At 36.6% G+C, this 26,401-nt stretch overlaps 1 protein-coding gene across 4 annotated transcripts in view; it reads left to right on the top strand.

The window, feature by feature from the left end:
* EVI5 (ecotropic viral integration site 5) overlaps positions 1-26,401 on the top strand; it is a 211,682-nt gene that overhangs the window by 58,677 nt on the left and 126,604 nt on the right. For all 4 annotated transcript variants that reach the window (XM_032652186.1, XM_032652180.1, XM_032652169.1 and 1 more), the window contains exons 3-9: positions 14,795-14,984; positions 15,636-15,860; positions 16,681-16,755; positions 20,401-20,526; positions 22,435-22,578; positions 23,547-23,636; positions 23,742-23,839. In XM_032652186.1, the coding sequence (XP_032508077.1) occupies positions 14,795-14,984; positions 15,636-15,860; positions 16,681-16,755; positions 20,401-20,526; positions 22,435-22,578; positions 23,547-23,636; positions 23,742-23,839 (948 nt within the window). The remainder of the gene's footprint in view (positions 1-14,794; positions 14,985-15,635; positions 15,861-16,680; positions 16,756-20,400; positions 20,527-22,434; positions 22,579-23,546; positions 23,637-23,741; positions 23,840-26,401) is intronic.

Raw genomic sequence — 26,401 nt, 5'->3', positions numbered from 1 at the left:
ACATTATTATTTTTGCTTCAGTAGTCAATTATCTTTTAAATGAGATTGAAATAATAAGAAAAAAATCTTAATATTTGCCTACATAGCTTCCATTTCTGGTGCTCTTTGGTTCTTTTTTTTTTTTTTGTGGTATGCGGGCCTCTCACTGCTGTGGCCTCTCCCGTTGTGGAGCACAGGCTCCGGACGCGCAGGCTCAGCAGCCACGGCTCACGGGCCCAGCCGCTCCGCGGCATGTGGGATCTTCCTGGACTGGGGCACGAACCCGCGTCCCCTGCATCGGTAGGCGGACTCTCAACCACTGCACCACCAGGGAAGCCCTCTTTGGTTCTTTTTTAGCTCCAGATTTCCAACTGATAGAATTTTCCTTCTGTCTGGAGGACTTGCTTTTTTATTTCATGTAGTGTGGGTTACTCCTGTATGTCTGAGCCTTCATTTTGCCTTTGATTTTTAAAAATATTTTTTCTGAGTATAGGCCTCTAGGTTGACAGGGCTTTTTGTTTGTTTTTGTTTGTTTGTTTTCCTTCAGTACTGTAATGATGTGTCATTGACTTCACTCTTGTATTGTTTACATCAGGAAATCTGATGCAATCCTTATCTTTGTTCCTGTGTATATAATGTGCCATTTTTCCTCTCTGTCTCCTTTTAGAGTTTTTCTTTATCCCTGGTTTTGTTAATTAATTAATTAATGTATTTATTTTTGGCTGCATTGGGTCTTCATTGCTGTGCACGGGCTTTTTCTAGTTGTGGTGAGCGGCAGCTACTCTTTGTTGTGGAGCGTGGGCTTCTCACTGCGGTGGCTTCTCTTGTTGTGGAGCATGGGCTCTAGGCTCCTGGGCTTCAGTAGTTGCGGCATGCAGGCTCAGTAGTTGTGGGTTGCGGACTCTAGAGCGCAGGCTCAGTAGTTGTGGCACACGGGCTTAGTTGCTATGCGGCATGTGGCATCTTCCTGGACCAGGACTCGAACCCATGTCCCCTGCATTGGCAGGTAGACTCTTAATCACTGAGCCACACAGGGAAGTCCTTTATCCCTGGTTTTAAGCAGTGATTCTGAGGCGCCTTATTGTAGTTTTCTGCATGTTTCTTACTTTGGGGTTTTGTTGAACTTCTTGTAGACTTAATAATTTTCCTCAAATTTGGAAACTTTTCAACCATTTTTTTTTTCAAACTTTTTTTGTGTGTGTGGTACGTGGGCCTCTCACTGTTGTGGCCTCTCCCATTGTGGAGCACAGGCTCCAGACGTGCAGGGCCTAGCCGCTCCGCTGCATGTGGGATCTTCCCGGACCGGGGCATGAACCCGTGTCCCCTGCATCGGCAGGCGGACTCTCAACCATTGCACCACCAGGGAAGCCCCTTCAAATTTTTTTTGTTCCTTTCTCTCCTCCTCCTCAGTGACTCTAATTACATAAATATTGGGCCACTCGAAGTTGTTCCACAGCTCACTGATATCGTGTTCACTTTCTGGAAAATTTTTATTGCTTTGTATTCAAGTTCTCTGTATTGTGATCTGCCATGTCTAATTTGCCATTAATCCTATCCAGTGTGTTTTTCCATCTGTCACATTGTTCATCTCTAGAAGGTGGAGCTGAGTGTTGTTTGTATTGTTGTTTGTGTTGTCTCTACTTAAGTTTTGAATATACAGAAGTATAGTCTTAATAACTTTTAATGGCCTTGTCTGGTAGTTCTAACATTTCTATCAATACCAGTTTGCTTTTGATTAATTGCTTTTTCTTCTCATTGGTTATATTTTTCTGCTTCTTTGCATGCCTGATAATATTTGATTGGATGTCTCACATTGTGAATTTTACCTCACTTGGTTTGGCTTTTTTCCTATAAATATTCTTGAGGTTTGTTCAAGAATGCAGTTAAGTTACTTGGAAAGAATTTGCTCTGGAGTAGTGCACAGCCTAGGGCTATTATTCCCTCCTACTGAGGCACGACCCTTTTGTGTACTTTACCCAATATGCCTTGAAACAGGTTTTCCAGTCTGGCCGGTGGGGACAGATACTATTCCTGGCCCTGTGTGAATGGTGGCCACTGTTAAATCTAATCTTTTCTGGTGTTTTTTTCCCTCTAGCTTTGGGTAGCTTCCTTACATACATGTGCTGATCAGTTCCCAGCTGAATACTTAATGGGTATCCTGTGTCAATCTCTGAAGGTCTTGTTTGTGTACTTCTTACCTCTCTGATACTCTTTTCCTTGGACTCTAGCCACTTTGGTCTCCTCATGCTCTCAGCTCTGTCTACTCAATTGAGAAAGTTCACTAGGATCTGTTGAATTTTTCCTACGCATGCCAGAATCTGGAAACTCTCTCATGGGAGGTAAGATGGCAGTCATAGGTCTTACCTCACTTATCTCCTGAGTTTCAGAAATTGCTGTCCATTGTTGCCTGTTGGCCAAAGTCTTATATATTCTGAATATTAACTCTGCTCAGCTTTAAAAAAATTTATTGCTGAGGTAGTTGTTGAAATTTTTGTTTTCAAATGACCTGTCCTCAGGTTCGGTCCCTTTCTGTTGATATGGAGACAGAAAATAGAGACGTGAAAGAAATTACCTGGAAATAGAATTTACAAGCTAGAGATTTTGAACCTGGCCCAAATGAACAACTAGAAGAAGACCTAATGTTAGCCCATTCAAACCTGGCAATAGAAATTGTCCCCTTCTGATTATTGTTTCCTAGAAAGTGCTTTTAAAGCGTTTTCTTTGGCTCTCAGCATTTGATGGGTAAGATAGAAAACTTGGTGTGCCACGTGATGATAACTTTATGTCAGTTTTATGTGTGTATTGGTATTAACTTTGTGCCCCTTTGCTTATTACATTTGAAAGATTTAGAGCAAAGTCTCTTGGTTGGGGTTTTAGGAGGAGGTAGTTTTCTAGCATAATATGTAGATTGGCAAAGTTTCTTGGATAAGATGAATTTGGAAGAGGCTCATGAAAGAGCAGAGTGGAGTGTTGGGTTGTATGAAGGCAGTTATGAGCAAATAGATGCTCACAGAAAACAAAGTGGCGGGGACTCTCAAAAGGAGGTGTATGGTGTGGAAAACTTAGTGGAATATAAAACCAGGGCAGGACTGGCAAAGTAAAACACAGATAGTGCTAAAGGATGTGAAGAATTTATAAGTTTTGAATTGGTTCTTACAGGGAAAAGTAGTTCGCACAAAAGATAACTTTGGCCCTGAGTTTGTAAGTGACCAAAGTTGAATTTATTTTTATGGTTATGATCAATAATTACTGTATAACTAAAATATAGAAAACACCATATAAAAATTGTTGCAAGTGATGTGTGTATAGATGAACTTTTTCTCACGTAATTCACAATTTATTCCAGAATACTAGATGTGCTTGGCATATATCTTAACAATTAAATAATAATTGTTAGAATTGTTTAAAGATGTCTAGAAAAGAAATTTTGACAAGACTTCGAAGAAGTAAAAGAAGCAGAAGGTTTTCACCCTTTGTTCTTGTGTGGAGTTACTCAAAACTTTGTACTTTTTTGAGTTCACATTTTGAGTCTCTCACTCTTTTTAAAAAAATCATTAAAACCCAGAATCCATGGGAAGGATTTATGTGTAGAGAATGGGTAAATGTAGCAATATTTTGTTTTGCCTTAGGAGAACAGTCCTGGTGGAAAAACACATCTTTCTGACTTTAATAAAGAATAAAATGACAAACACTAAGATCTAGCTCACCTTCCCCTGTTCTGCTCTAGTACCCCAGCAATGTATTAAGTCCAAGAAAAAATTGCAAGAATAATAAACTAAATTTTCTCTGACCACTTCTGTGGTTTGTAATGTAGATATGCAAGTTATATATCTAAAGTAAAAACTGAGACACAACTGTTACTTCTAACAGGGGAAATGCTTTTATTTAGGATGTTTTCTTCTCTTTTGCAAATGTAGATGAATCTCTTGTGTTGTTTAACCATCTTTGATTAAGAAAGTATAAAATACTTTGGCAGTATTTTAGAAAATTAAAATTGAGGAAACATGAAAATACCAAATTCTATAAAGAAACTGTTTTTCCTTCCCATAGTTTTACTGCAGTTATCACTTTTTAAAAATCAGTGCATCTGGCAACCCCAGGAAGATGTGAAGAAATGGTTCAATACAATGTCAAAGATCTGTTTGATGAAAGTTAATTATTGATAGCCTTGAAGTTGAAATGGGACAGCTATTTTTTTTTCTGTGTTAAGTGTGTTTTTCATTTTAAAAATACGAAGGCTTTGGCTGAGATGAATTTAAGAAGGTAAGGTTCAAGTGTAATAGCAATGCATTTTAATTAAGGAGGGGAATAGTGCTAATTTAAATTTTAAACGGGCCATTATTTGTGTGGTTTAAAAGTTTGGCATTGCTACCATGTTTATTTCCTTTTGCATTCTGTTATTTAGAATCAGATTTTACTTTTTAGCAGATTTTGGGGGGTGAAATATGAGGATGAGGAAATGGTTCTTCTAAACTAAAGTAAATGTATTTTATTTATTTTTTAAAATACGGTAAGCAGGAATCTTTGAAACCTTAATTTATATATCTTTGTATCCTACCAATATCTAAGTCTACACTGTCGAATATGGAAGCCTTTAGCCATATGTGACAGTTGAGCTCCTGAAATGTTGCTGGTCTAAATTGTGGTGGGCTGTAAGAGTAAAATATACTCTAGATTTTGAAGAGCTGATTTTGGGGGGGAAAAAGTCTCATTAATTAAAAAATTTTGATTACATACTAAAAATATGTAATATTTTGACTATATTTGATCAAATAAATTATTAAAATTAATTGCAACTATTTCTTTATACTTTAAACTTGGCTATTAGAATATTTTAAATTATGTAGGGGCTTGCATTATATTTCTATTGGACAGTGCTGATCTAGGTGATCTAACTTTTATGTTTATAATTTTACCACCACAGCATTACCTCAGTTTTCCTAAGGATATTCTCTATAACACAGCCATGAACATTTAAGGAAGTAGTAAAAAGCTTCTGAACAAAACATGTATTTTCAAGTCTTTGCGTTAAAAATTCATGTATTTTTAATCATAGAAGAAGCCTTTAGATCTTCACTCGAACTCTTTATTCTTTTTCTTTTCATAGGATTGTTTTAAATTTTTAATTGGTTGTCTGATTTCCTGAGGAATTGATGATATGATTAATTAAAAGAATTTATTGTACTATTTCTGTTGCAGCTAGCTTAGCTTCAGTCTGCAGTGTCTATGCTTTCTGTCTGGAGTGTCTGCATAAAGCAATCAGTAAACCATCAGTTTCTTTTTTTTTTTTTAACATCTTTATTGGATTATAATTGCTTTACAATGGTGTGTTAGTTTCTGCTTTATAACAAAGGGAATCAGCTATATATATACATATATCCCCATATCTCCTCCCTCTTGCATCTCCCTCCCAGTCTCCCTATCCCACCCTTCTAGGTGGTCACAAAGCACTGAGCTGATCTCCCTGTGCTATGGGGCTGCTTCCCACTAGCTATCTATTTTACATTTGGTAGTATATATAAGTCCATGCCATTCTCTCACTTGGTCACAGCTTACCCTTCCCCTCCCCGTGTCCTCAAGTACATTCTCTATGTCTGCATCTTTATTCCTGTCCTGCCCCTAGGCTCTTCAGAACCTTTTTTTTTTAGATTCCATATATATGTGTTAGCATACGGTATTTATTTTTCTCGTTCTGACTTACTTCACTCTGTATGACAGTCTCTAGGTCCATCCACCTCACTAAAAATAACTCAATTTCATTTCGTTTTATGGCTGAGTAATATTCCATTGTATATATGTGCCACATCTTCTTTATCCATTCATCTGTCGATGGACACTCAGGTGGCTTCCATGTCCTGACTATTATAAATAGAGCTGCAGTGAACATTGTGGTACATGTTTCTTTTTGAATTATGGTTTTCTCAGGGTATATGCCCAGTAGTGGGATTGCTGGGTCGTATGGTAATTCTGTTTTTAGATTTTTAGGGAACCTCCGTACTGTTCTCTAATCCATGAATTTGGTAAAGTAGCAGAATACAAAATTAATGCACAGAAATCTCTTGCATTCCTATACACTAATGATGAAAAATCTGAAAGAGAAATTAAGGAAACACTCCCATTTCCCATTGCAACAAAAAGAATAAAATACCTAGGAATAAACCTACGTAAGGAGACAAAAGACCTGTATGCAGAAAACTATAAAACATTGATGAAAGAAATTAAAGATGATACAAACAGATGGATAGATATACCATGTTCTTGGATTGGAAGAATCAACATTGTGAAAGTGACTATACTACCCAAGGCAATCCCTATCAAACTACCAATGGCATTTTTCACAGAACTAGAACAAAAAATTTCACAATTTATATGTAAACACAAAATATCCCGAACAGCCAGAGCAATCTTGAGAAAGAAAAACAGAGCTGGAGGAATCGGGATCCCAGACTTCAGACTATACCACAAAGCTGCAGTAATTAAGACAGTATGGTACTGGCATAAAAACAGAAAGATAGATCAGTGGAACAGGATAGAAAGCCCAGAGATAAACCCATGCACATATGGTCACCTTATTTTTGGTAAAGGAGGCAAGAATATACAATGGAGAAAAGACAGCCTCTTCAATAAGTGGTTCTGGGAAAACTGGACAGCTACATGTAAAAGAATGAAATTAGAACACTCCCTAATACCATACACAAAAATAAACTCAAAATGGATTAAAGACCTAAATGTAAGGCCAGACACCATCAAAGTTTAGGGGAAAACATAGGCAGAACACTCTATGACATAAATCACAGCAAGATCCTTTTTGACCCACCTCGTAGAGAAACGGAAATAAAAACAAAAATAAACACATGGGACCTGATGAAACTTCAAAGCTTTTGCACAGCAAAGGAAACCATAAACAAGAAAAAAGATAACCCTCAGAATGGGAGAAAATATTTGCAAATGAAGCAACTGACAAAGGATTAATCTCTAAAATTTACAAGCCTCTCATGCAGCTCAATATCAAAAAAAACAAACAGCGCAAACCAAAAATGGGTAGAAGACCTAAATAGACATTTCTCCCAAGAAGATATACAGATTGCCAACCATCAGTTTCTGATCAGAATATTTGAGAGCGGGCTGCAAGACTCATGCATTCACCTTCTCTGAGATCTCATCTTAAGGAAACAAAGGCCAAAGAAAACCCCTATGCTTTCAGAACTGGAGAGATTGTTGTCGTCTAGGCACCTCCCTCCTGAGTTGTCTCTGAATTGTTTCCTGTGCTAATTTCTTGTCTTTTCTCTTAATTGTCCCTTCTTGTTTCTCTTGTTCTGAGACTTGTATATGTGCTTGATGATGTTGCTGTGAAAGGGTGTGACTCCTGTGAGTCAGAAGTGTATTTTGTTGCTATTGATTTGCCTTTCTTTTAGCCAGCAAGCTGCTGTCTTTCTCCATGCACTTTCATATCCTGTTTGTTTGGTGTAACATTACAAGAGTGTTTGACTCTATGTTTGAAAGGTTGCTCCCTCTGCAATAAAGTGCCAGTGTATATAGCTTTCCAAGTGTTTTTCTTGTATAGCAGTTTTTTTCCTTAGCTTTCTTAGATCTTTCCTTAGTTCTTTATAAATTAACTTAGCAGTTTACACATTCCCAAATGGCATGTTGACCTGTCATTTTTGTATCCTGCTCTCTTATTTCTGGTATCCATAGGAAAGCATTATACTGAGTACAGCAGGATATTCAAAAAGTTCGTCAAATAATTGCCCAGTTTCCATTTGTAGACTTTTCAACTTCTGGGCTTCTTATCTACGTGGATAAGTCCCACAAGTACTTCATATTCCAAATAACCCAAAAGGGAACCCATTCTTTATCTTCTCCTCCTTTGTATTTTTCATAGTATTGTAGTAAGTAGAGGGTTTTTTTTTCTTTCATGTTTGTCAAATATATCCTGCTATACATAAGCTACTTTTTTTTTTTCATGTACCCATCATTGAAGTGCACAGAGTACCATTTTTCTCAGATAGGTAACCCCTTGGTGAGGTGAAAGTTCACTTCTCAGTAGCAGGAATATGGTGAAGGTAATCTCTCTAAAATAAGACCCAAAGACCCTGATTACTCTCTTTGTTGGCATATTCCCTTGTTCTCACTTTAGTCCCTAGTCCTATCTATTAGGGAACTGGAAATGCTTTCTCTCTGCCAAGTATTCTAAGCTTCTGCAAGCAAACAATCCTAGACTTTTTCCATCCTTGATACTATTTGAAGTCCAACTGATAATTGGCTTTAGCACCTCCACCTCAGATAATGTGGAGCTGTAGCCATTTTGAATGCTGCCCTTAGAGCTGGAGGTACAGAAATTTGGAATTGCTTAGCTAGGAGACTGAGGACTATGTATTTATTCCCCAGTCAGTAGAGATTCAACTCTGATGTCTTAGTCTGGCAGCATTCTAGGAGGATGAATAAATTTGGGCCTCTGAATTATTGTATAGCAGCAGGCCACACATACCTATGGGGAATGCCTTTGATTATCGCATACAATATTCCTACCAGGCCAGTATTCTTTTCCTTAATTTGATAAATTTCTTCTTGTATTAGTCATAAGGAAATTATGTTGGGGTGGGAAGGTAGTTTCCTTTTTTTTTTTTTTTTTTAAAAAATTACAGTAAATCCATGCAAGGCAGTGAACCCATGTGCTCTGGGAAGAGGAAGATAACTGAGTAAGTTTTGAATAGACTTCTCACTAGCCCATGGATCATGAGTAATGTTGTTGTATTACCACTTTCTCAGTTGCCAGGCTAAAGTCTTTGGAAACTGTTGGCATTTTCAGGCATTGTGCCTCTACTGCCATGTCAGGAGTATTTTAATTGAATTTAAACTAGGTGGCAACCTGTCTAGGAGTCTTCCTGAGGTGGTTTTTTTTTTTTTTTTAAAATCACTGCTTTTAGGAAAAAGAAATAAAAATATCTGATTCTAATTACACATTCTGTAAGGTCTACATATTCTTAGTATGTAAATTCTTCTACATACCATGACTAAGTAGCTAGTGGGGAGAGACTTGATAGTATCAATTCAAGTGTTACTTCTTTTGGAAAATGTTAACGTTCTCTCAGAAGGATTTCATTATATCCATAGCACTGGAAAAAAATTATAAAATCTTTCCTTAGAAAATTCTAAATTTTGATAGAGTGACCAACAAATTTGAAAAAAGAGAAAGGAAGTAGTGTTCATACTTCCCTTTCTTTATGAAATAGATACACTTAATATATCAAAAACAGTTACTGTTTTTTGTGATAGTAATAGTCATGGTTTTTAAAACAATTCTGAAGGGCTTCTAGTAATAAAAAGCAGTAGTTTCTCACCTAATTCTCATTACCCCTAATGTCATTAACCAGAGACAGTATTTTTAATACATTTTTATATAGTTGATGTATAATTTGCAACAGAGAAATGCACAGTTCTTAAGTGTACAGTTAGAGCTTTGATAGATGTATACACCTGTGTATAACCCACAGGCCATTAACACGGAGACAATTTCTGTCATCTTAGAATATTCATTTGTGCCCTTTTTAGCAACCCCACCACCTGAAACTTTTCATCTGATTTTTATTGCCATGGATATATTTCATTTGTTCTTTTTTCGATATAACAGCATTTGGGGGCTATAATTCATATACTGCAATTCACACATATGAAGTGTACAACTGAGTGTTTTTTCATGTATTCACAGAGTTGTGCAACCAGTCACCACAATCAATTTTAGAACATTTTCATCACCCCCCAAAGAAACTTTGTATCCATTAGCAGCCACTGCCCATTCCTTCTTGTTCCCCTTACTCCTACTCCAGTCCTCAGCAGCATCTAATCTACTTTCTGAATTCTAGCTATTTCCTATAAATGGAATCGTACAATATGTTTCCTTTTGTGACTGGTTCTTTCACTTAGCATAGTGTTTTCAAGGTTCATCCATGTTGTAACATGTATCACTACTTCATTTATTTTCAAGACTGAATGATATTACACCTTATGGATATACCAGTGTTTTTATTCATTCAGCACTTGATGGACATTTGGATTGTTTCCACTTTTTGGCTATTATGGATAATGCTGCATTGAACATTCGTTGTATAAGTTTTGTGTGGACATAGATTTTCATTTCTCTTGAATATATACCTAAGAGTGGAATGGCTGATTCGTATGGTAATTCTTTGTTTAACCATTTAAGGAATTGCCAGACTATTTCCCGAAGTGGTTTTAACCACTTTATATTCCCATCAGTAGGGTCTGAGGGTTCCTGTGTCTCCATATCTTCACCAACACTTATTATTTGTCTTTTTGATTATAGCCATACTAGTGGTTGTGAAGCGGTGTGTTGTTACGGTTTTGATTGGCATATCCCTAATCATTAGTGATGTTGAGCATCTTTTTATGTGTTTATTGGCCATTTCTATATCTTTGGAGACTTGTCTTTTCTTATTCTGTGCCCGTTTTTATTTATTTTTTACTTTTTTAAATGATTGCTTTATTTTTAAAAGATTAATTAATTTTTGCCTGCCTTGGGTCTTCATTGCCGCACATAGGCTTTCTCTAGTTGTGGCAAGCAGTGACTACTCTTTGTTGCGGAGCATGGGCTCTAGGTTCACGGGCTTCTGTAGTTGTGGCACACAGGCTCAGTAGTTGTGGCTTGTGGGCTCTAGAGTGCAGGCTCAGTAGTTGCGGTGCACAGGCTTAGTTGCTCCGCAGCATGTGGGATCTTCCAGGGATCGAACCTGTGGCCCCTGCACTGGCAGGTGGATTCTCAACTACTGTGCCACCAGGGAAGTCCCTGTGCCCATTTTTAAATTGGTTTGTTTGTCTTTTTCTTACTGAGTTGTAAGAGTTATTTATGTAGTCTAGATAGAAGATTCATGGGTTACAAATATTTTTCCCATTCTGTGGGTTTTCTTTCCACTTTCTTTTTATTTTTTATTATTTTTATGTATTTATTTTTTGAATTTTTAATTTATTTTTATTTATTATTTTTGGCTGTGTTGGGTCTTCGTTGCTGCGTGTGGGCTTTCTCTAGTTGCGGCGAGCGGGGGCTACTCTTTGTTGCAGTGCCCGGGCTTCTCACTGCGGTGGCTTCTCTAGTTGCAGTGCATGGGCTTTAGGCACACGGGCTTCAGTAGATGCAGCGCATGGGCTCAGTAATTGTGGCTTACGGGCTCTAGAGCATAGGCTTAGCAGTTGTGGCGCACGGGCTTAGTTGCTCCACAGCATGTGGGATCCTCCTGGTCCAGGGCTTAAACCCATGTCCCCTGCATTGGCAGGTGGATTCTTAACCACTGCACCACCAAGGAAGTCCCTCTTTTCACTTCCTTGATGGCATCCAGTGAGGTACAAAACATTTAAAATTTTGATGAGTCCAATTTATACATACTCTTTATTGTTACTTGTTCTTTTGGTGTCATGTTTAGGAAGGCTTTTCTTCTACAATATGTGAAGGCTTGTTCTTGAACTTCTTATAAGTAGAATCATATAGCATGTACTTGTTTGCATCAGACTTCTTTCACCTAATGTTTATAAGATTCATGTATGTATCAAAGTTTGTTTCTTTTTATTGCTGAATAGTGTTGCAGTGAATGAATGTATCACAATTTGATTATTTTTCTGGATATTAGGGTTGTTTCTGGGCTTTGGCTAGAAATAAAGCTCTTCTGAACTTTCAATTGCAAGTCTTTTTGTGGATGTAGGTTTTCATTTCTCTTGCTGTGTCATATAAAAATGTGTTTAACTTTGTAAAGAATTGCCAAACAGTTCTTCAAAGTGGTTGAACTCTTACATACTTCTGACATGGTTATATGAAAGTCACAACTGCTCCCATCTTTAGCAACACTTGGTATGGCCAGTCTTTAGAATTGTAGCCATTCTAATGTGTACATAGTGTGGTTTTACCCTGGGTTTCCCTGGTGACTAAGGATGTTGAATGTTTTTCAGTTGCTTATTGACTACTTGACTATTTTGTTTTGGAAAGTGTCAGTTTAAGTCTCTTACTCATTTTTTAAAAAATGTGTTGTTTGCCTTCTTAATTATCAATTTTAAGTGTTCTTCATGTACTCTGGATACCAGTCCTTTTTGTCAGATGCATATGTTAAGGATTTTTTTTTTCAGTTTGTGACGTACCTTTTCATTTTCTTAAAACAGAGCTTTTTAAGTTTTGAAGTCCAATTTAGTATTTTTTTAATCAGATTTTTCCTTTATTGTTAGTGTTTCCTTGTGTCCCATTAACAAATTTTGCCTATTCCAAGGTTGTGAAAACTTTTTCCTGTTTTCTTCTAGGAGTTATATAGTTTTAGGTTTTTTATTCAGGCCTATTGTCCATTTTGAGTCATTTTTTTAAATATGTGAATTAAGGCAGAGACAATATAATGTAATATCTTTACTTGGAATATTTCATTTGTAAATGTTTTTCACAGTTTTGTATATTTGTTTATGTTACTTATTTCATTGTCCTCTGAAGGTGAACTGCTTAACCCTTTTCTCTAATCCACCCATGAATTCACTTGGCTTTCCTGCTTAAACTTAAAGTTACAACGTGGGGATCTCTGAGACCCTTCTGACTCTTAAAAGAAAAAATAAAAGAAAACTTCTCTTTGGGTACTTTTTCATCTATACTTTCATTATATCTCAAATTTATGTTTAGCTTAGGAAATACCATTATTTTCTTTTTAACTGCGTGTCTCTTTGTTAATGGTAGTGGTGCAATTTAATTATTTGGCATATAGCAAGCATTCAGTGAATAAGTGAAATGAAGAACTTAGGTTCAGGTTATTTCTGTAAAGTTTGTTTCTGTATTCCATTTATAATTCTTAAGGTTTAGAGTCATACATAAAATTATTTATATACATACACTAATTTTTTCATAAGATATATTATGGACTTACTAAAATAACATGGGAAAAATAGTATTTAAAGCAAAACATTATCATTAATTAGTTTTTTCTTTTTTTATATAAATTTATTTTATTTATTTATTTTTGGCTGCATTGGGTCTTCGTTGCTGCATGCCAGCTTTCTCTAGTTGCGGCAAGCGGGGGCTACTCTTCCTTGCGGTGGGCGGGTTTCTCATTGTGGTGGCTTCTCTTGTTGCAGAGCATGGGCTCTAGGCGCGCGGGCTTCAGTAGTCGTGGCTCGCGGGCTTTAGAGCGCAGGCTCAGTAGTTGTGGAGCACGGACCTAATTTCTCCACGGCATGCGGGATCTTCCCGGACCAGGGCTCAAACCCATGTCCCCTGCAGTGGCAGGCGGATTCTTAACCAGTGTGCCACCAGGGAAAAGTCCTAATTAGTTTTTTCTGATAAAGAATATTTATAGCAAAGAGTTGACCCTGAATTTGGCTGTTTTGTAAGTTTTTCTGTTCCTAGAAATATTTGGGACATTTTATTTAATTTATTATTGCCATAAAAATGTATTAAATCATCCCATGAATAAGGATAGAATGAGTACTGTTTATATTACTGTGTTATTGAATATGACTATCTGGTATTTGATGGTATTTTTTAATACGGGGATTTTGACTTTATTTCGACTCAGTCAGTGTTCAGTGTACTTTGTATTGAGCTAAATACAAAATGATATAAAGGGATATAAAGTTGAGCAAGATATAAATATGGCTCACAAAGGGTGTTTTTATAATCTGCTTGGTATAATTTGACTCATATGTTTCTTTTCTTAATTAGTTTTTATATATCATAAATTAGTATTGGGAGCATTTCTTGTCTAAGCAGATGATTTTCTGAAGGAGTTACTGGAAGTAAATAGTAGCCATGTTAAATACCCAAGTAGATGTTTTAATAATCTATTGAATGACATATAATTTACATCTTTATAATGATAGAGCCACATTTTTCCAGCCTTTTTTTTTTAATAGCCTGTGTACATGTGAAAGAAATAATGGATTTGATGTTGTAATGAGTCATGGAATGGATCTCTGAAATTATCTTAACCCATCATTCTACAGATAAGGAAGAGGCCTTAAACAGGGCCTTAAGAGTAAAGACGTTTCAGTTTAAAAGTGCAAGTCCAATGATAAATGACAGCTGTTAGTTGGCCTGAGTTTTTGGGAGATAGTAGGGATTATGGAGAGTTAGTGGATTAAAGTCCTTTCTCATTTAAAGGGAGAAGCTCCTATTCTGCTACATCCTGTTGTTTCTGTTTAGGAATGTGGGCCTAGTCCCTATCTTTTTATTTTTCAAGAGAATCCAGAATTGTAAATAAATATAAATATATGTGTATATAAACAGATAAATGAAATCTTCTAATTTTAGTTTTAGTAATTACTCAGTTTTTTACTCAAACATTGCATGGGCCAAACAAAACACTTTTTGTTTGGGCAGGTTAGTTACGCATCAGTAAAAGCAAAATGAAAAAAGACTAGGGATTTGATTAATTTGTGTGTCTGCCTTACTTTTTTAGCCCTAGACACATTGTAAACATGATAGGGTTAGTTCTTTCATAGACTTGGTTATACCTCTTCCAAGTAGTTTTTTTTTCCTGAAGCCCTCCCAATCACTTTTCTCACCAGAAGATTTCTTTTAATTTGAATTTTTAGTGGTGATGAAGGGAAATTATGAGGGGACTAATAGTAAAATATTTAACATAATTTACTATTTCAAATTTTGAAAATGCTATGCTTAGTAGAAAAAATACAGCAGTTAATTTTATAGATGCCGACCAAATATTATTGAAATTATATATATTTTAAAACCATGGCTAAATTGCAGTAGTGAAGCTCTTAAGTATCATCATGTCATCTAGTGTCACAGTGAGATGTTGAGCAATTTTAAATTATGTTTTAGATTGTTAGAAACAGATAGTAAATCTTTAAGATCTGTAAATGGATCAAGAAGAAACAGTGGCTCCTCCCTTGTATCAAGTTCATCAGCCTCCAGCAACCTCAGTCACCTTGAAGAAGACTCTTGGATTCTTTGGGGAAGAATTGTGAATGAATGGGAAGATGTGCGCAAAAAGAAGGAAAAGCAAGTTAAGGTATTCATACTCTTTGCTTAAGTCCTTCCTCTTATCTGAAAGGGCATGAGGCATCAATTAATAGAGGATTAAAAAAAATCAGATTCTAGTACTTCCCAAGTACTATGATGAAGAGGTCTGCTTTATATATTTGTGCCCGTAGAAGTTTTGGTTTGTAGCTATCAATTGTTATAGAGGTCTCCTAATTGTAGAAATATATAGCTGAAAATTATTTTAGACATTAAATTCTCTTATAGATTCAGAAATGGAAGTTGTGACATCCTACATCCTTCAGTTACCAGTATTTTACTTTTTTTATTTTAAAACATAAAACAGCCCTTTGAAAGATGATGGTTACAGTGCCATCATTCACAGCTCTGCAGATTATCAGGTCCTTAATACCTTTAGAGGCCATACTCTGAGTGAAATGACAAGAATTTATCCATGGCATTGTTGTCCCTCTGATCAGAACAGAATATACCCGTATCTTAGCCAAATCTTAGGCTTGGTTAAAAAGTTCCCTAGTCTTATTTTTATAAAAGTAGCTTTGTGAATTATAAATTTGAGAAAGTCATCTACTCTACTCCAATCTCCAATAAGTCTTCTTTGGCTTTCAAGGTAGGAAGCCTAAATAAGTCACTTAAACATTTTTATTTTTATTTTTATTTGTAGGAACTTGTTCGTAAAGGGATACCCCATCATTTTAGAGCAATAGTTTGGCAACTTTTGTGCAGTGCACAAAGTATGCCAATTAAGGATCAGTATTCAGAACTCCTGAAAATGACCTCACCTTGTGAAAAATTGATCCGAAGGGACATTGCTAGAACTTATCCTGAACACAATTTTTTTAAGGAAAAAGATAGTCTTGGACAGGAGGTTTTGTTTAATGTAATGAAGGTAAGTTCTATTTATTCATTTTTTGAGATGAAATGAATTCTCAGGAGGTTGAAATTAAACATTTCTCATAATGAAATATGAACTCTCACCCCAGTAATCAGTTGCCTTTGGCAATAAATTTGACTTTAGCATAATTTTGGCTTTAATTCTGGTGCTAGATTATTGTCTACTCTGGAGAACTCTTAGAAAATTCCTCACATTGCTTGGTATTAGTTGACTGAAATCAAATAACCTATAAATCACTATACATACCATAGAGAAGATCTTCCATGAGAATGAATAATTCACCTTCTATGAGTCACAATCTGGGAGCAAATTTTTCGCTTGCTGTGGCCAGCATTGCTAAGGGCTCTTAGCCCTTAAAAGTGTGTGCCATTGTAATTTTTTCTCCAATGTTGCTTTTTCCCTTTGCATAATTCCTTTTCCTTCTAGCTTCCTCTGTGAAATATTGATTACTTGTTAAATCATTTCAATTTTGTCAGTGCTTTACCTTCATCCTACTCTAGTTTTGATCTTTGTCAGATATATATTTTTAATGATTTTTAAGCTTTGTCACTTTCCTGAGTACAAATGCCTTTATTTTCTTGTCCTTAGGAGTTGTCAGTTCCTAATTGGGAAATCATCAAAATAAAATTTTATGTAATAAATTATTTGCTTTTAAAATACTTACAGGATAGGATAACATCTACAGCAAAGCAAGCAAGAGCTTCTCTAAAAAAAATGGTCTTTAATCTACCTTCTTACTGTCTTTAGGCTTTTAGAGAAGGAAGGTATGATATATCATGTGAAAGTATTTTGAACAACATTTTTTACTTTTTAGGCCTATTCTTTAGTGGATCGTGAGGTTGGTTACTGTCAAGGAAGTGCTTTTATAGTTGGATTGTTGCTTATGCAGGTAAGTTAGTACAAGTATTAAATGTCCAATTAAGTTCTTTATTAAAGTTGGAGAACTTAAATATCATCCTTGTTTTAGTAAGTGGATATTGGGTATTTCCCCCTAAACATAGTCTAAATAGGAACATTTAGTTTGCATTTTAAAATATTAAAAGTATTGAAAGTAACATACAATAGATATGCTGCCACTAAATCAAATTTCACCTTATCCACATTTGGACCATAATATTCTCTAAAGCCTGTATCTACTTTTAAATCTTAACTTATATGTCAATATTTAACGAGGAATAATCTTTTCCCAGCCAAGGAGGACTGATTAAAGTGTTGGTATGAAAATCTTATTTATGGAACTTCCCTGGTGGGTTCTATCGCTGGTTGGGGAACTAAGATCGCACGTGCTGTGCGGCACAGCCACAAAAAAAAAAAAAAGAAAGAAAAGAAAAGAAAATCTTACTTATGATGTACAACGTCTTTGGAAATTTATACAGTAATTTTATTTGTCACAGAGCTGAGGACTTGTTATGCCTGTTTTACTATAGGCTCTAAAATAGAGGTACTCAGTCACTTTTACTGCCCTGGGGATATAACATGTATTTCCATTGGCAGTGACTTATTTTGGGTGGGGTGTTTTCAGAAGTCAAAGACAGGGACAATCAGTCATAACTTTGAAGGGAAATAGTATGTTATGTTACCTCTCCAGCCTTATTGAAATTTAAAAGAAAAGTATCATACTCTATATTTAGTCTCAGACTAAAATTTGATCTGAAAAGAAACCTTGAAGATAACTTCGAGTCATGTAAGCTTGTTTTTGCAACTCAATTCTGCACTGAGTTCAGAACTCAGTGATTCTTATTAACTCAGTGTCATAGAGAAAGTATGTAGCAACACATTGCTGTAAGACTCAAGTGTGCAGATTTCTTTATAATAAAAGGAATGACTGTAAAACAACTGGGTAATTCTTCATATTTATATTTTACTTGGTGTCACTTTTTCATTTTGTGACTATCGTTTCAATCTTTTTGAGAGGGACCCAGTAATAGTATTTTTTCTACCTCCTTTTGGTCTTTTATTCAATCATTTCAACTTATTTTTTAAAATATCACCATTTTTAAAACCTTCTCCCAATTTCTATATCAGTGCTATTGCGGAGGAGAGAGGGAATGAATTATTTGATATGTTCAGAGGAGAAGAAGTTCTTACAAGGCAAAAAAGGGAGATAAATTGACTCATTCTCACTGTGACTGGAGTTGAGGGGTGGGGGGAGAAGTGGAAAGTGGAAGGTAGTTGTGGGAGATGAGTCTGGAGAAGTAGTAAGGGGCCACATCATGTAGGACCTTGTAAGCATTTTGACTTTTACTGAGGATATGGGGAGGCACTGGAGTGTTTTGAGCAGTGGAGTGATGTGATCTGATTCATACTTTAAAAGTATCACTCTGGGATTTGAACCTCAGGCGGTGTGGCCCTAGAGTGTGCACTAGTAACTACCGGCCAGGATCATTGGAGGAAAGGAGTCAAAGATCTGCTAGGCCAGGGAATTAATCCTCATGAAAATGAGTGGAGTTTGGGGTTGGGGGTTGATCCAGAGGTTTGTAGATGCTGCAAAAAAGAGGAGTAAAGGGTAATATCTGCTGGTATATGTTTCAGAGAGAAGGGGCAGTTAATGCAATGGCAGTGAGGCATTGAGGTCCAAGGAGGGACATAAACCTCTCTACCCCAGGCCTCTTCCAGTGCTCTGGGAGAGAAAACAGCCACCTCAGGAGAGAGCCAGGTTTCGGTGTTGAAGTATTCTTCGGGGGAATCAGGTTTCACTTAGAGAAAGACAGTGAAAGAATATTTGGTAAACAGATTGAGGGTATAGGTAGGATATTTTGTTGATGGTGTATTATCAGTTTCAGAAAGTACTGTGGAAAAGGTTTCGGGAATATTGGAAATGGTGTTAAATTATGGGAGCAGTAGAACCAAGCACATGGGATGAGAGTTCTGGGAGGTGTGGTTTCTTGCAGTAACTGATACAAAAATCAGTGGGGCTATAAACCTTGACAGGATTAATAAGGATGGTCTCCAAGGCAAAACTGTGGCTATGTGTGTTGGGAGGAAGGAAGGAAGCATGGGTTTTGCCAAGAATAACTCTTGGCTCCTGTCCATGGCTGTGTCAAGTCCAGGAAAAGTGTATTGTTAATAAAAGTAGTCTTCAGTAAGAAGAGTGCCTAGAGACCCTTTGAGGTTTCGTCTTTTGAAACACACTGGTATAATGTGAGTGAATGAACATTAGAAAATTTTATTTTAAGAAAAGCCACACAGGGGAATTCCCTGGCTGTCCAGTGGTTAGGACTCCGTGCTTCCACTGCAGGGGGCATGCGTTCCATCCCTGGTTGGGGAACTAAGATCCCCGCATGCCATGTGGCAGGCCAAAAAAAAAAAAGACCACAAAATAATCTGTATATGTGTTATGTGCCTACATATTCTTATTACAGAGCTTTTACGTTCATTATCTTAGTTGATATGATTATCTAGTGAGTTACACATAAAATGTGAAATTGGAACCTTTAAAACTCTAATTATAGGTTTTTTTAAAACTTATTTTACAAGTTCTTTTAACACTTACGCCATATTGTTTCTGCTTGGAACCCTTGAAAGGCTTCCTATCTCACTTAAGGTAAAAGTCCACATCCTTACAGTGGCTTCTAAAATCCTATGTAATTTGGTTCTCTTTATTTCTCCTCCATAACCATACTTTCATTTGTAACATTACTACTAATTTAGTAGTCCCCTATTCGTTGTTCCTTGAGCATGCCAATTGTGATTCCATTTCAAGACCTTTGTATTATTCTCCCAGGACTGTTCTTTCTTCAGTTGTTCCCTTACTTCAGTATTTTGCTCAAATGTTACCTTATCAAGAGACTTTCCCTGACCTATCTATATATAAATAGCATTGTAGCTCCCTGGGATTCCCTGTTGCTCTACTTTGCTTTATTTCCATAGCACTTCTCACCATCTGACATATATGTTAATTGATTTATTCCATGTATTATCTGTCTGCCCCAACTAGAAGGTTCAGTCTCCTTGTAGATACTGTTTATTTTGTTCACTGGTATATACTCAGAGAGAAGTATCTGGCTTTAAATGAATAATCATTGGTTGAATTCATGAGTAAGGCAAGTGAGGCAGCTGGTCTCAGAGGCTGTAAGATTTGTCTAACTTCTCATTGTCGGTGATAGAATGGGAAATTAGAAGCTTCTGATTTCTAGTCCATTGCTCTTAATATTGTACCACATGGCACTCAGGATTGACATATATACACTACCATGTGTAAAATAGCTAGTGGGTACATGCTATAATGCACAGGAAGCTAAGATCGGTGCTCTGTGACAAGCTAGATGGGTGGGGTGATGGGTGGGGATGGGTGGGAGGGAGGTCCAAGAGGGAGGGGATATATATATACATATAGCTGATTCACTTCATTGTACAGCAGAAACTAACACAACATTGTAAAGCAATTATGCTCCAGTAGAAGAAAACGTTAATGACAATAAAAACCAAAATAACAACATTGTTTATAGTTGGATGGGTACTTAGTTTAAATGTGTTTAGCTTATTTGCATATCACAGAACATTAACCTATGTTGCTTTTTTCCTCCTAATGCAGATGCCAGAAGAAGAAGCTTTCTGTGTATTTGTTAAATTAATGCAAGATTATAGACTTCGTGAACTTTTTAAACCAAGTATGGCAGAATTAGGCCTTTGTATGTACCAGTTTGAATGCATGATACAGGTAAAAGTGTGGTGTTAACCAAAAACATATTGCCTTTATATTTTTTGTCATCTTGGTTTGAGTGACAACTAAGCAAATTTAATGTTAAAAGCATTAAAGCAATAGAAAAAAAATGTTTTAATCACATCATCATTTGTTGTTCAGTTAATCCACAGTTTAGACCTACTTCTCAGTTAGGCGCTGTCTGCAGGTAGATCACAGTCTGGAACTTGACTAGTTTTTATATTGAGACCTTAAGCATTTGTGCCAAATATAGTATATCATAACCTAGATGCATGAATTTCTTTATTATGCCATATTGTATCCTATTATTTTACGTAGACTTTGCTCTCTTACAGAAGCCCATGACATTTGGACACTGATATCAATTCATTTCCTTTGAGACTATCTCTTTTATCTCTTTCAGTCCTCTCCCCTGCCTTTCCCTTTTCATCACTTTTTTTGCTAGCCTGTAATCTTTTAAAAAATATATTGTTTCTATCCTTTTATGTTACTAGTTTAAAAGTCAGAGTCTTAGTGACTGTGAGGGTGAAGAGGAGGAAGAGAGGAATCAAAACCAAGTAAAAAATACCTTTGAAGTATTTCATCTTTCTGGATTTAATTTTATATTTATATATATAAATCAGTTTACTATTTTGTCCTGTAATGTAATGGTAGAAATATTCTTCATTTACTTAAATTTCAGTTAGGTAAGCAGAATTTAAGAATATAGGTTAATTATTCAGCTGGCATAAGAGCCATTTTCACAAGTCTACTTTTCCCTGGCAGCCTTACCCACAGCAATTTTAAAATTCTCTTATCTTTTCTGTGTGTGATGAGATGAAGGGGATATACAAAATGTTTTTATATTTTAAAGTAAAAGACAAAGTAGGTCTTGGTGATTCTTAATTTTTTTTCTTTTTGAACTAGTAAGCTTATTTTTATCACCCTTAAACTCCCTTGGTTTATTTTCAGTTAATGTGTCATTTATGTTTTGAATTACTGGAGTGTTGAAGTATCTGTATTTTGGGTGAGAAGGTCGGAAGCTTAGGATAGGTGACCAATGGTAGATAGCACCTGAAAGTATTTCAAGATAATATTTCTTTCCCTTAAAAAATTTTTTTTGGGCTTCCCTGGTGGCGCAGTGGTTGAGAGTCCGCCTGCTGATGCAGGGGACACAGGTTCGTGCCCTGGTCTGGGAAGATCCCACATGCCGCAGAGCAGCTGGGCCCGTGAGCCATGGCCGCTGGGCCTGCGCATCCGGAGCTTGTGCTCCGCAGTGGGAGAGGCCACAACAGTGAGAGGCCCGCATACTGCAAATTAAAAAAAAAAAGAAAAGAAAAAAATTTTTTGGAAATATTATAGTTTATAGAAAAGTATAGAAAATATCAGATACCCGTGTACCCACAAATAAGATTAAAGAAATATAAAATTTTTACTTATTTATTGTAATTTTTCTTTTTATTAATAAATCATTAAAAAGTTCCAACTTTTTTTTTTTTTTTTTTTTTTTTGCGGTATGCGGGCCTTTCACTGTTGTGGCCTCTCCCGTTGCGGAGCACAGGCTCCAGACACGCAGGCTCAGCGGCCATGGCTCACGGGCCCAGCCACTCCGCGGCATGTGGGATCTTTCCCGACTGGGGCATGAACCCGTGTCCCCTGCATCGGCAGGCAGACTCTCAACCACTGCGCCACCAGGGAAGCCCCCAGTTCCAACTTTTTAAGTTCCAACTCCACATCCTTTTTCCCTTCTTTCTTTTCCAGACAATAACCACTGTCCAGAATGTGTCAGTTTCTGCCTCTTAACTCTTCTGTATGAAGCCTAAATTTTATGTTTGCTATCAGCTACTTTAGTATGTATACAATGGTCTAGCTTAAAATACTCAGTTTTACCATGTTTTAACTAAGAAATTCTTTTCATCTCTTTAGGAGCATCTTCCAGAGCTCTTTGTGCATTTTCAGTCTCAGAGTTTTCATACCTCAATGTATGCATCATCTTGGTTTCTGACTATCTTCCTTACGACTTTTCCACTACCAATTGCTACAAGGATATTTGATATCTTTATGTCTGAGGTGAGTTAATGGGCAGACTGAGCAAAGGAATCATTGGGTTAATGAGAGCTGGGCAATGAGGCCAATGACAAAGGAGACCCATGTGTACCATGCTAAACTGCTTACCTGAATAATCTCATTTAATCCTTTAACAACCCTATCAGTACTATTCATCTCCCCATTTGATAGATGAGAGATTAGGAAGCCAATATTTAGAGAAAGATTAAGTAGCTCGTCTATGGACACATAAGTGGTATAGTAACCAGGATTCAGATGTAGGCATTCAAAATCTGGAGCCCACACTCTTAATCAGACCTCTGTTTCACCTCCTTTTTGATTTAGTGAGAATTAGTGAGGGGTAAAATCTACCTTACAGTCAATATTGTTGCAATGCATCTGTTACCCAAAGAGGAAGAAGTAATGAGTATAATTAAGTTTCTTCTATTCCATGAACACCTTGCAGGCAGTCCTTCTAATTGTCAGTGAAATGTAGTAGTGATCCTTTGTCTTGTATATTTTGAGTGAGAAGGTAGGAAGGTAAGGGTAGGTGATCAGTGATGGAGAGCACCTAAGAATATTATTAATTGTTATTAATTACATCTTGGGAAGATCAGTTTGTATAATGTAGCTAAGTTAGGTTAGTCTGGAGCCAGCAAGCTATGATTCATGTACTAATCTCTTCTGGTTTGCATGCCAAATCTGTCCTTCCACTTATTTCTGTAAATAAAGTTTCTTGGAACATAGCCGTGACCATTTGTTGATGTGATGTCTGTGTCTGCTTTTGAGCTGCAATGGCAGGGTTGATTATTTGTGACAGCAACCATAGGTAGGGCTCATAAAGCCTAAAACATTTGTTCTCCAACTCTTTACAGAAAATGTGTGCGCACCTCTGTTTAGATACCTAAATGTTTACCTTAGTATTCTTTTGAATGATTAGTTTTTGGTTTGAAAGAATAAGATAAATTTGACTTTATAATTTGATTCCTCAGGGTTTAGAAATAGTGTTTCGGGTAGGATTAGCGCTTCTTCAAATGAATCAGGCAGAACTGATGCAACTCGACATGGAAGGGATGTTACAGGTAAGCCAGGCCATGATTTCTTGAATGTCTCTAGATTTTACTATTAATTAATTGATAATAAACGGTACTAAGTCATTCTTATGTTTTTCTTCTATTGTATTTTAGCACTTTCAGAAGGTCATTCCACATCAGTTTGATGGTGGTCCAGACAAATTAATCCAGGCAGCTTACCAAGTCAAGTATAACTCAAAAAAAATGAAAAAGTAAGTATTTTATATTTTGTTTTTTTTAGTTATGGGGGTTTCTTGATGCATTTAGGAAATTAAATGGAAGAAGCAAAACATTCTAGTGGTGAGTGCAGATTTCCTCCTCATTTTATAGAGCTGTAATGTTTTATTTGGTATTGGTTTCAATATAACCTAAATTTAATGTTGGAATTTTATAGTGCTCTAGTGGTGCATGGGATTATTGTGTATTACTTTTAAAACTCCCCTTTCCATTCCACATTGATTAGAATTAGGAACCTGGTAAGTGTATATATGTGAGTGTGCTGTTATTTTAGAAACTGCTTTTATGGTGTGGTCTGAGTCACTGACATTCTTTTCCTCTTAGTTGATCCCAGTTTATCACTTAAGTTCAAGATTAGCATAACCAGCAAGATAGGCATGAAGTATGCATTAAGTTAAAATTTTGTTTACTGTGTATTACTTTCTAGTGAAACTTTTCTTTGAATATATTTCATAAAAGTTCAAGATATGCAGTGTTGGCCTGTAAAGGTTAATTTTTGAAATATGATAAAGGTGTTAATTAAGAACAACAGCTCTTACTCTTCTAGGTTCCAGTAATTAAATAAATCTTAGCCTGAGGTCATTGTTAGCATTCCTGACACTTGTTCTCAGTATCTCTGCTGCTGCAAGGTGAAATTACATTAACATGTACAACTATTCCCATGGAGATTCCTACTCCAGAAAGTATATTAGAATATGAGTAAGAATTATGTTATTAAAATTAGTTGGCTCTAATTTGAAAAAAGACAATTTATCATATTCAACTATTATTGTTAATAAATTACCTGTGAAATTTCTAATAATCAATCACATCACACCATCATTTTGAGACATTACTGACCGAAAAGCTGTTCTATTCTATAATTGATAAAATCTTAGGCACCATCTCAATTTCTGCCTGTTGACTTTAATTTAAAAATACTTCATTGGGACTTCCCTGGTGGCACAGTGGTTAAGAATCCGTCTGCCAATGCAGGGGACACAGGTTCAATCCCTGGTCTGGGAAGATCCCACATGCCATGGGGAGCAACTAAGCCTGTGTGCCACAACTACTGAAGCCTGCATGCCTAGAGCCTGTGCTCTGCAACAAGAGAAGCCAACACAATGGAAAGCCCATGCACTGCCATGAAGAGTAGCCCCTGCTCGCCGCAGCTAGAAAAAGCCCATGTGCAGCAAAGAAGACCCAGTGCAGCCAAAAATAAATCAATAAATGAATAAATAAATTTATTAGAAAAAAACTTTATTGCTAATCATCATTTGAGCCTTCATCAAGTTGTAATCTTTTTTACAATAGTAACATCAAAGATCACTGATTATAGATCACCGTAACAAATATGCTTCTGTTTTCTTTCCCTTCCTTTTTTTTTCTTTTGTTGGTACTTCCCTTCCTTTTCTGTTGCAGTATCTACTTCTTACTGCATTGACTACTTCTTAGTGGTTAGTTGTTTATGCATATTCTGGAGAATAATACTTCATCAGTATTAAAAGATGAGTGTCATCCATTTCTACTAAGTATCACTCTCAGAATGTATGAACTTAGACTTGGACCTGGCTCTGAAGAAGGTTCAAATTTCCTGTGGGTAGGATGGTGGCAGAACAGAATTAAATAGCCTATTACAGTCTGGTAGATGTCAATATAACATGTTATTAATATAACATGTAAGAGATGCCTAAACTATGTGTCTTTAAACTGCATACACAGTCTAGTCTGTTGGGGCCCAGGAAAATGTTCAGAGCATGGTAACTAGATTTTCATCTTTCCTAACTTTTATCTGCCCTGATAATATTCCTATGGTAGAGGTACTTTTACTGAGTTCAAGCTTGTAGTACTCGCCACATGACAGGCCAATAAATTGAGAGACATGGTGTTGGGGCAAGGAATAGTGACTTTATTTGCAAAGCCGGAAGACCAGGAAGATGGTGGACTGGTGTCCCAGTGAACCATTTTCCCCGAGTTAGGATTTAGGTCTCTTTAATACTAAAAGGGGAGAGTGTGTAGCTGGTTGTTGCAGACTTCTTGGTGCCAGAATCCTTTGTTCTTCCAGCTTTCCACCTGAGTCTAGCTGCAATGTTCCTATCAACCCTCAACAAAACAAATGTTGTTCTCTGTTCTGCAACTTTTTATCTCTGTATGAATGGAAAAGTGTTATACTGATACTTTTAAAGATCAAGGCTGGGAGGCAGAGCCTTGAGAATGGGCTCTCATGTATATTTTAGGCTATAGGCAACATCCTTTTACAAAGGTGCAGAGCCAGCATAACTAAAAACAGGCAACAGAGCTCAAAGGTTAGAGCTAAAGGAATAGATCCAATATGGAGTCAGGTTTGTTCTTCTTTGTTACAGTATCTTTGTTCTCCTTTCTAGCTCCCCTTTTACAATCTGCCTTCTACCACTTTATAAAAGTAAGGCAAACCTGTCACTCCAGTTCTTACTGTGGTACATTACTTTGGGATATAAAAATCTCTGCGGTACCAAACAAAAGGGACAATTTCAGAATGCCTTGCTACAGAAGGAGTGTGCCCTTAGAGAACAAAGCAA

The sequence above is a fragment of the Phocoena sinus genome, chromosome 1 (assembly GCF_008692025.1).
Source record: "Phocoena sinus isolate mPhoSin1 chromosome 1, mPhoSin1.pri, whole genome shotgun sequence".
NCBI classification, from domain to species: Eukaryota; Metazoa; Chordata; class Mammalia; order Artiodactyla; family Phocoenidae; genus Phocoena; species Phocoena sinus.
The sequence above is the reverse complement of the archived record's forward strand: the minus strand, read 5'-3'. Positions and strand labels throughout refer to the sequence as shown.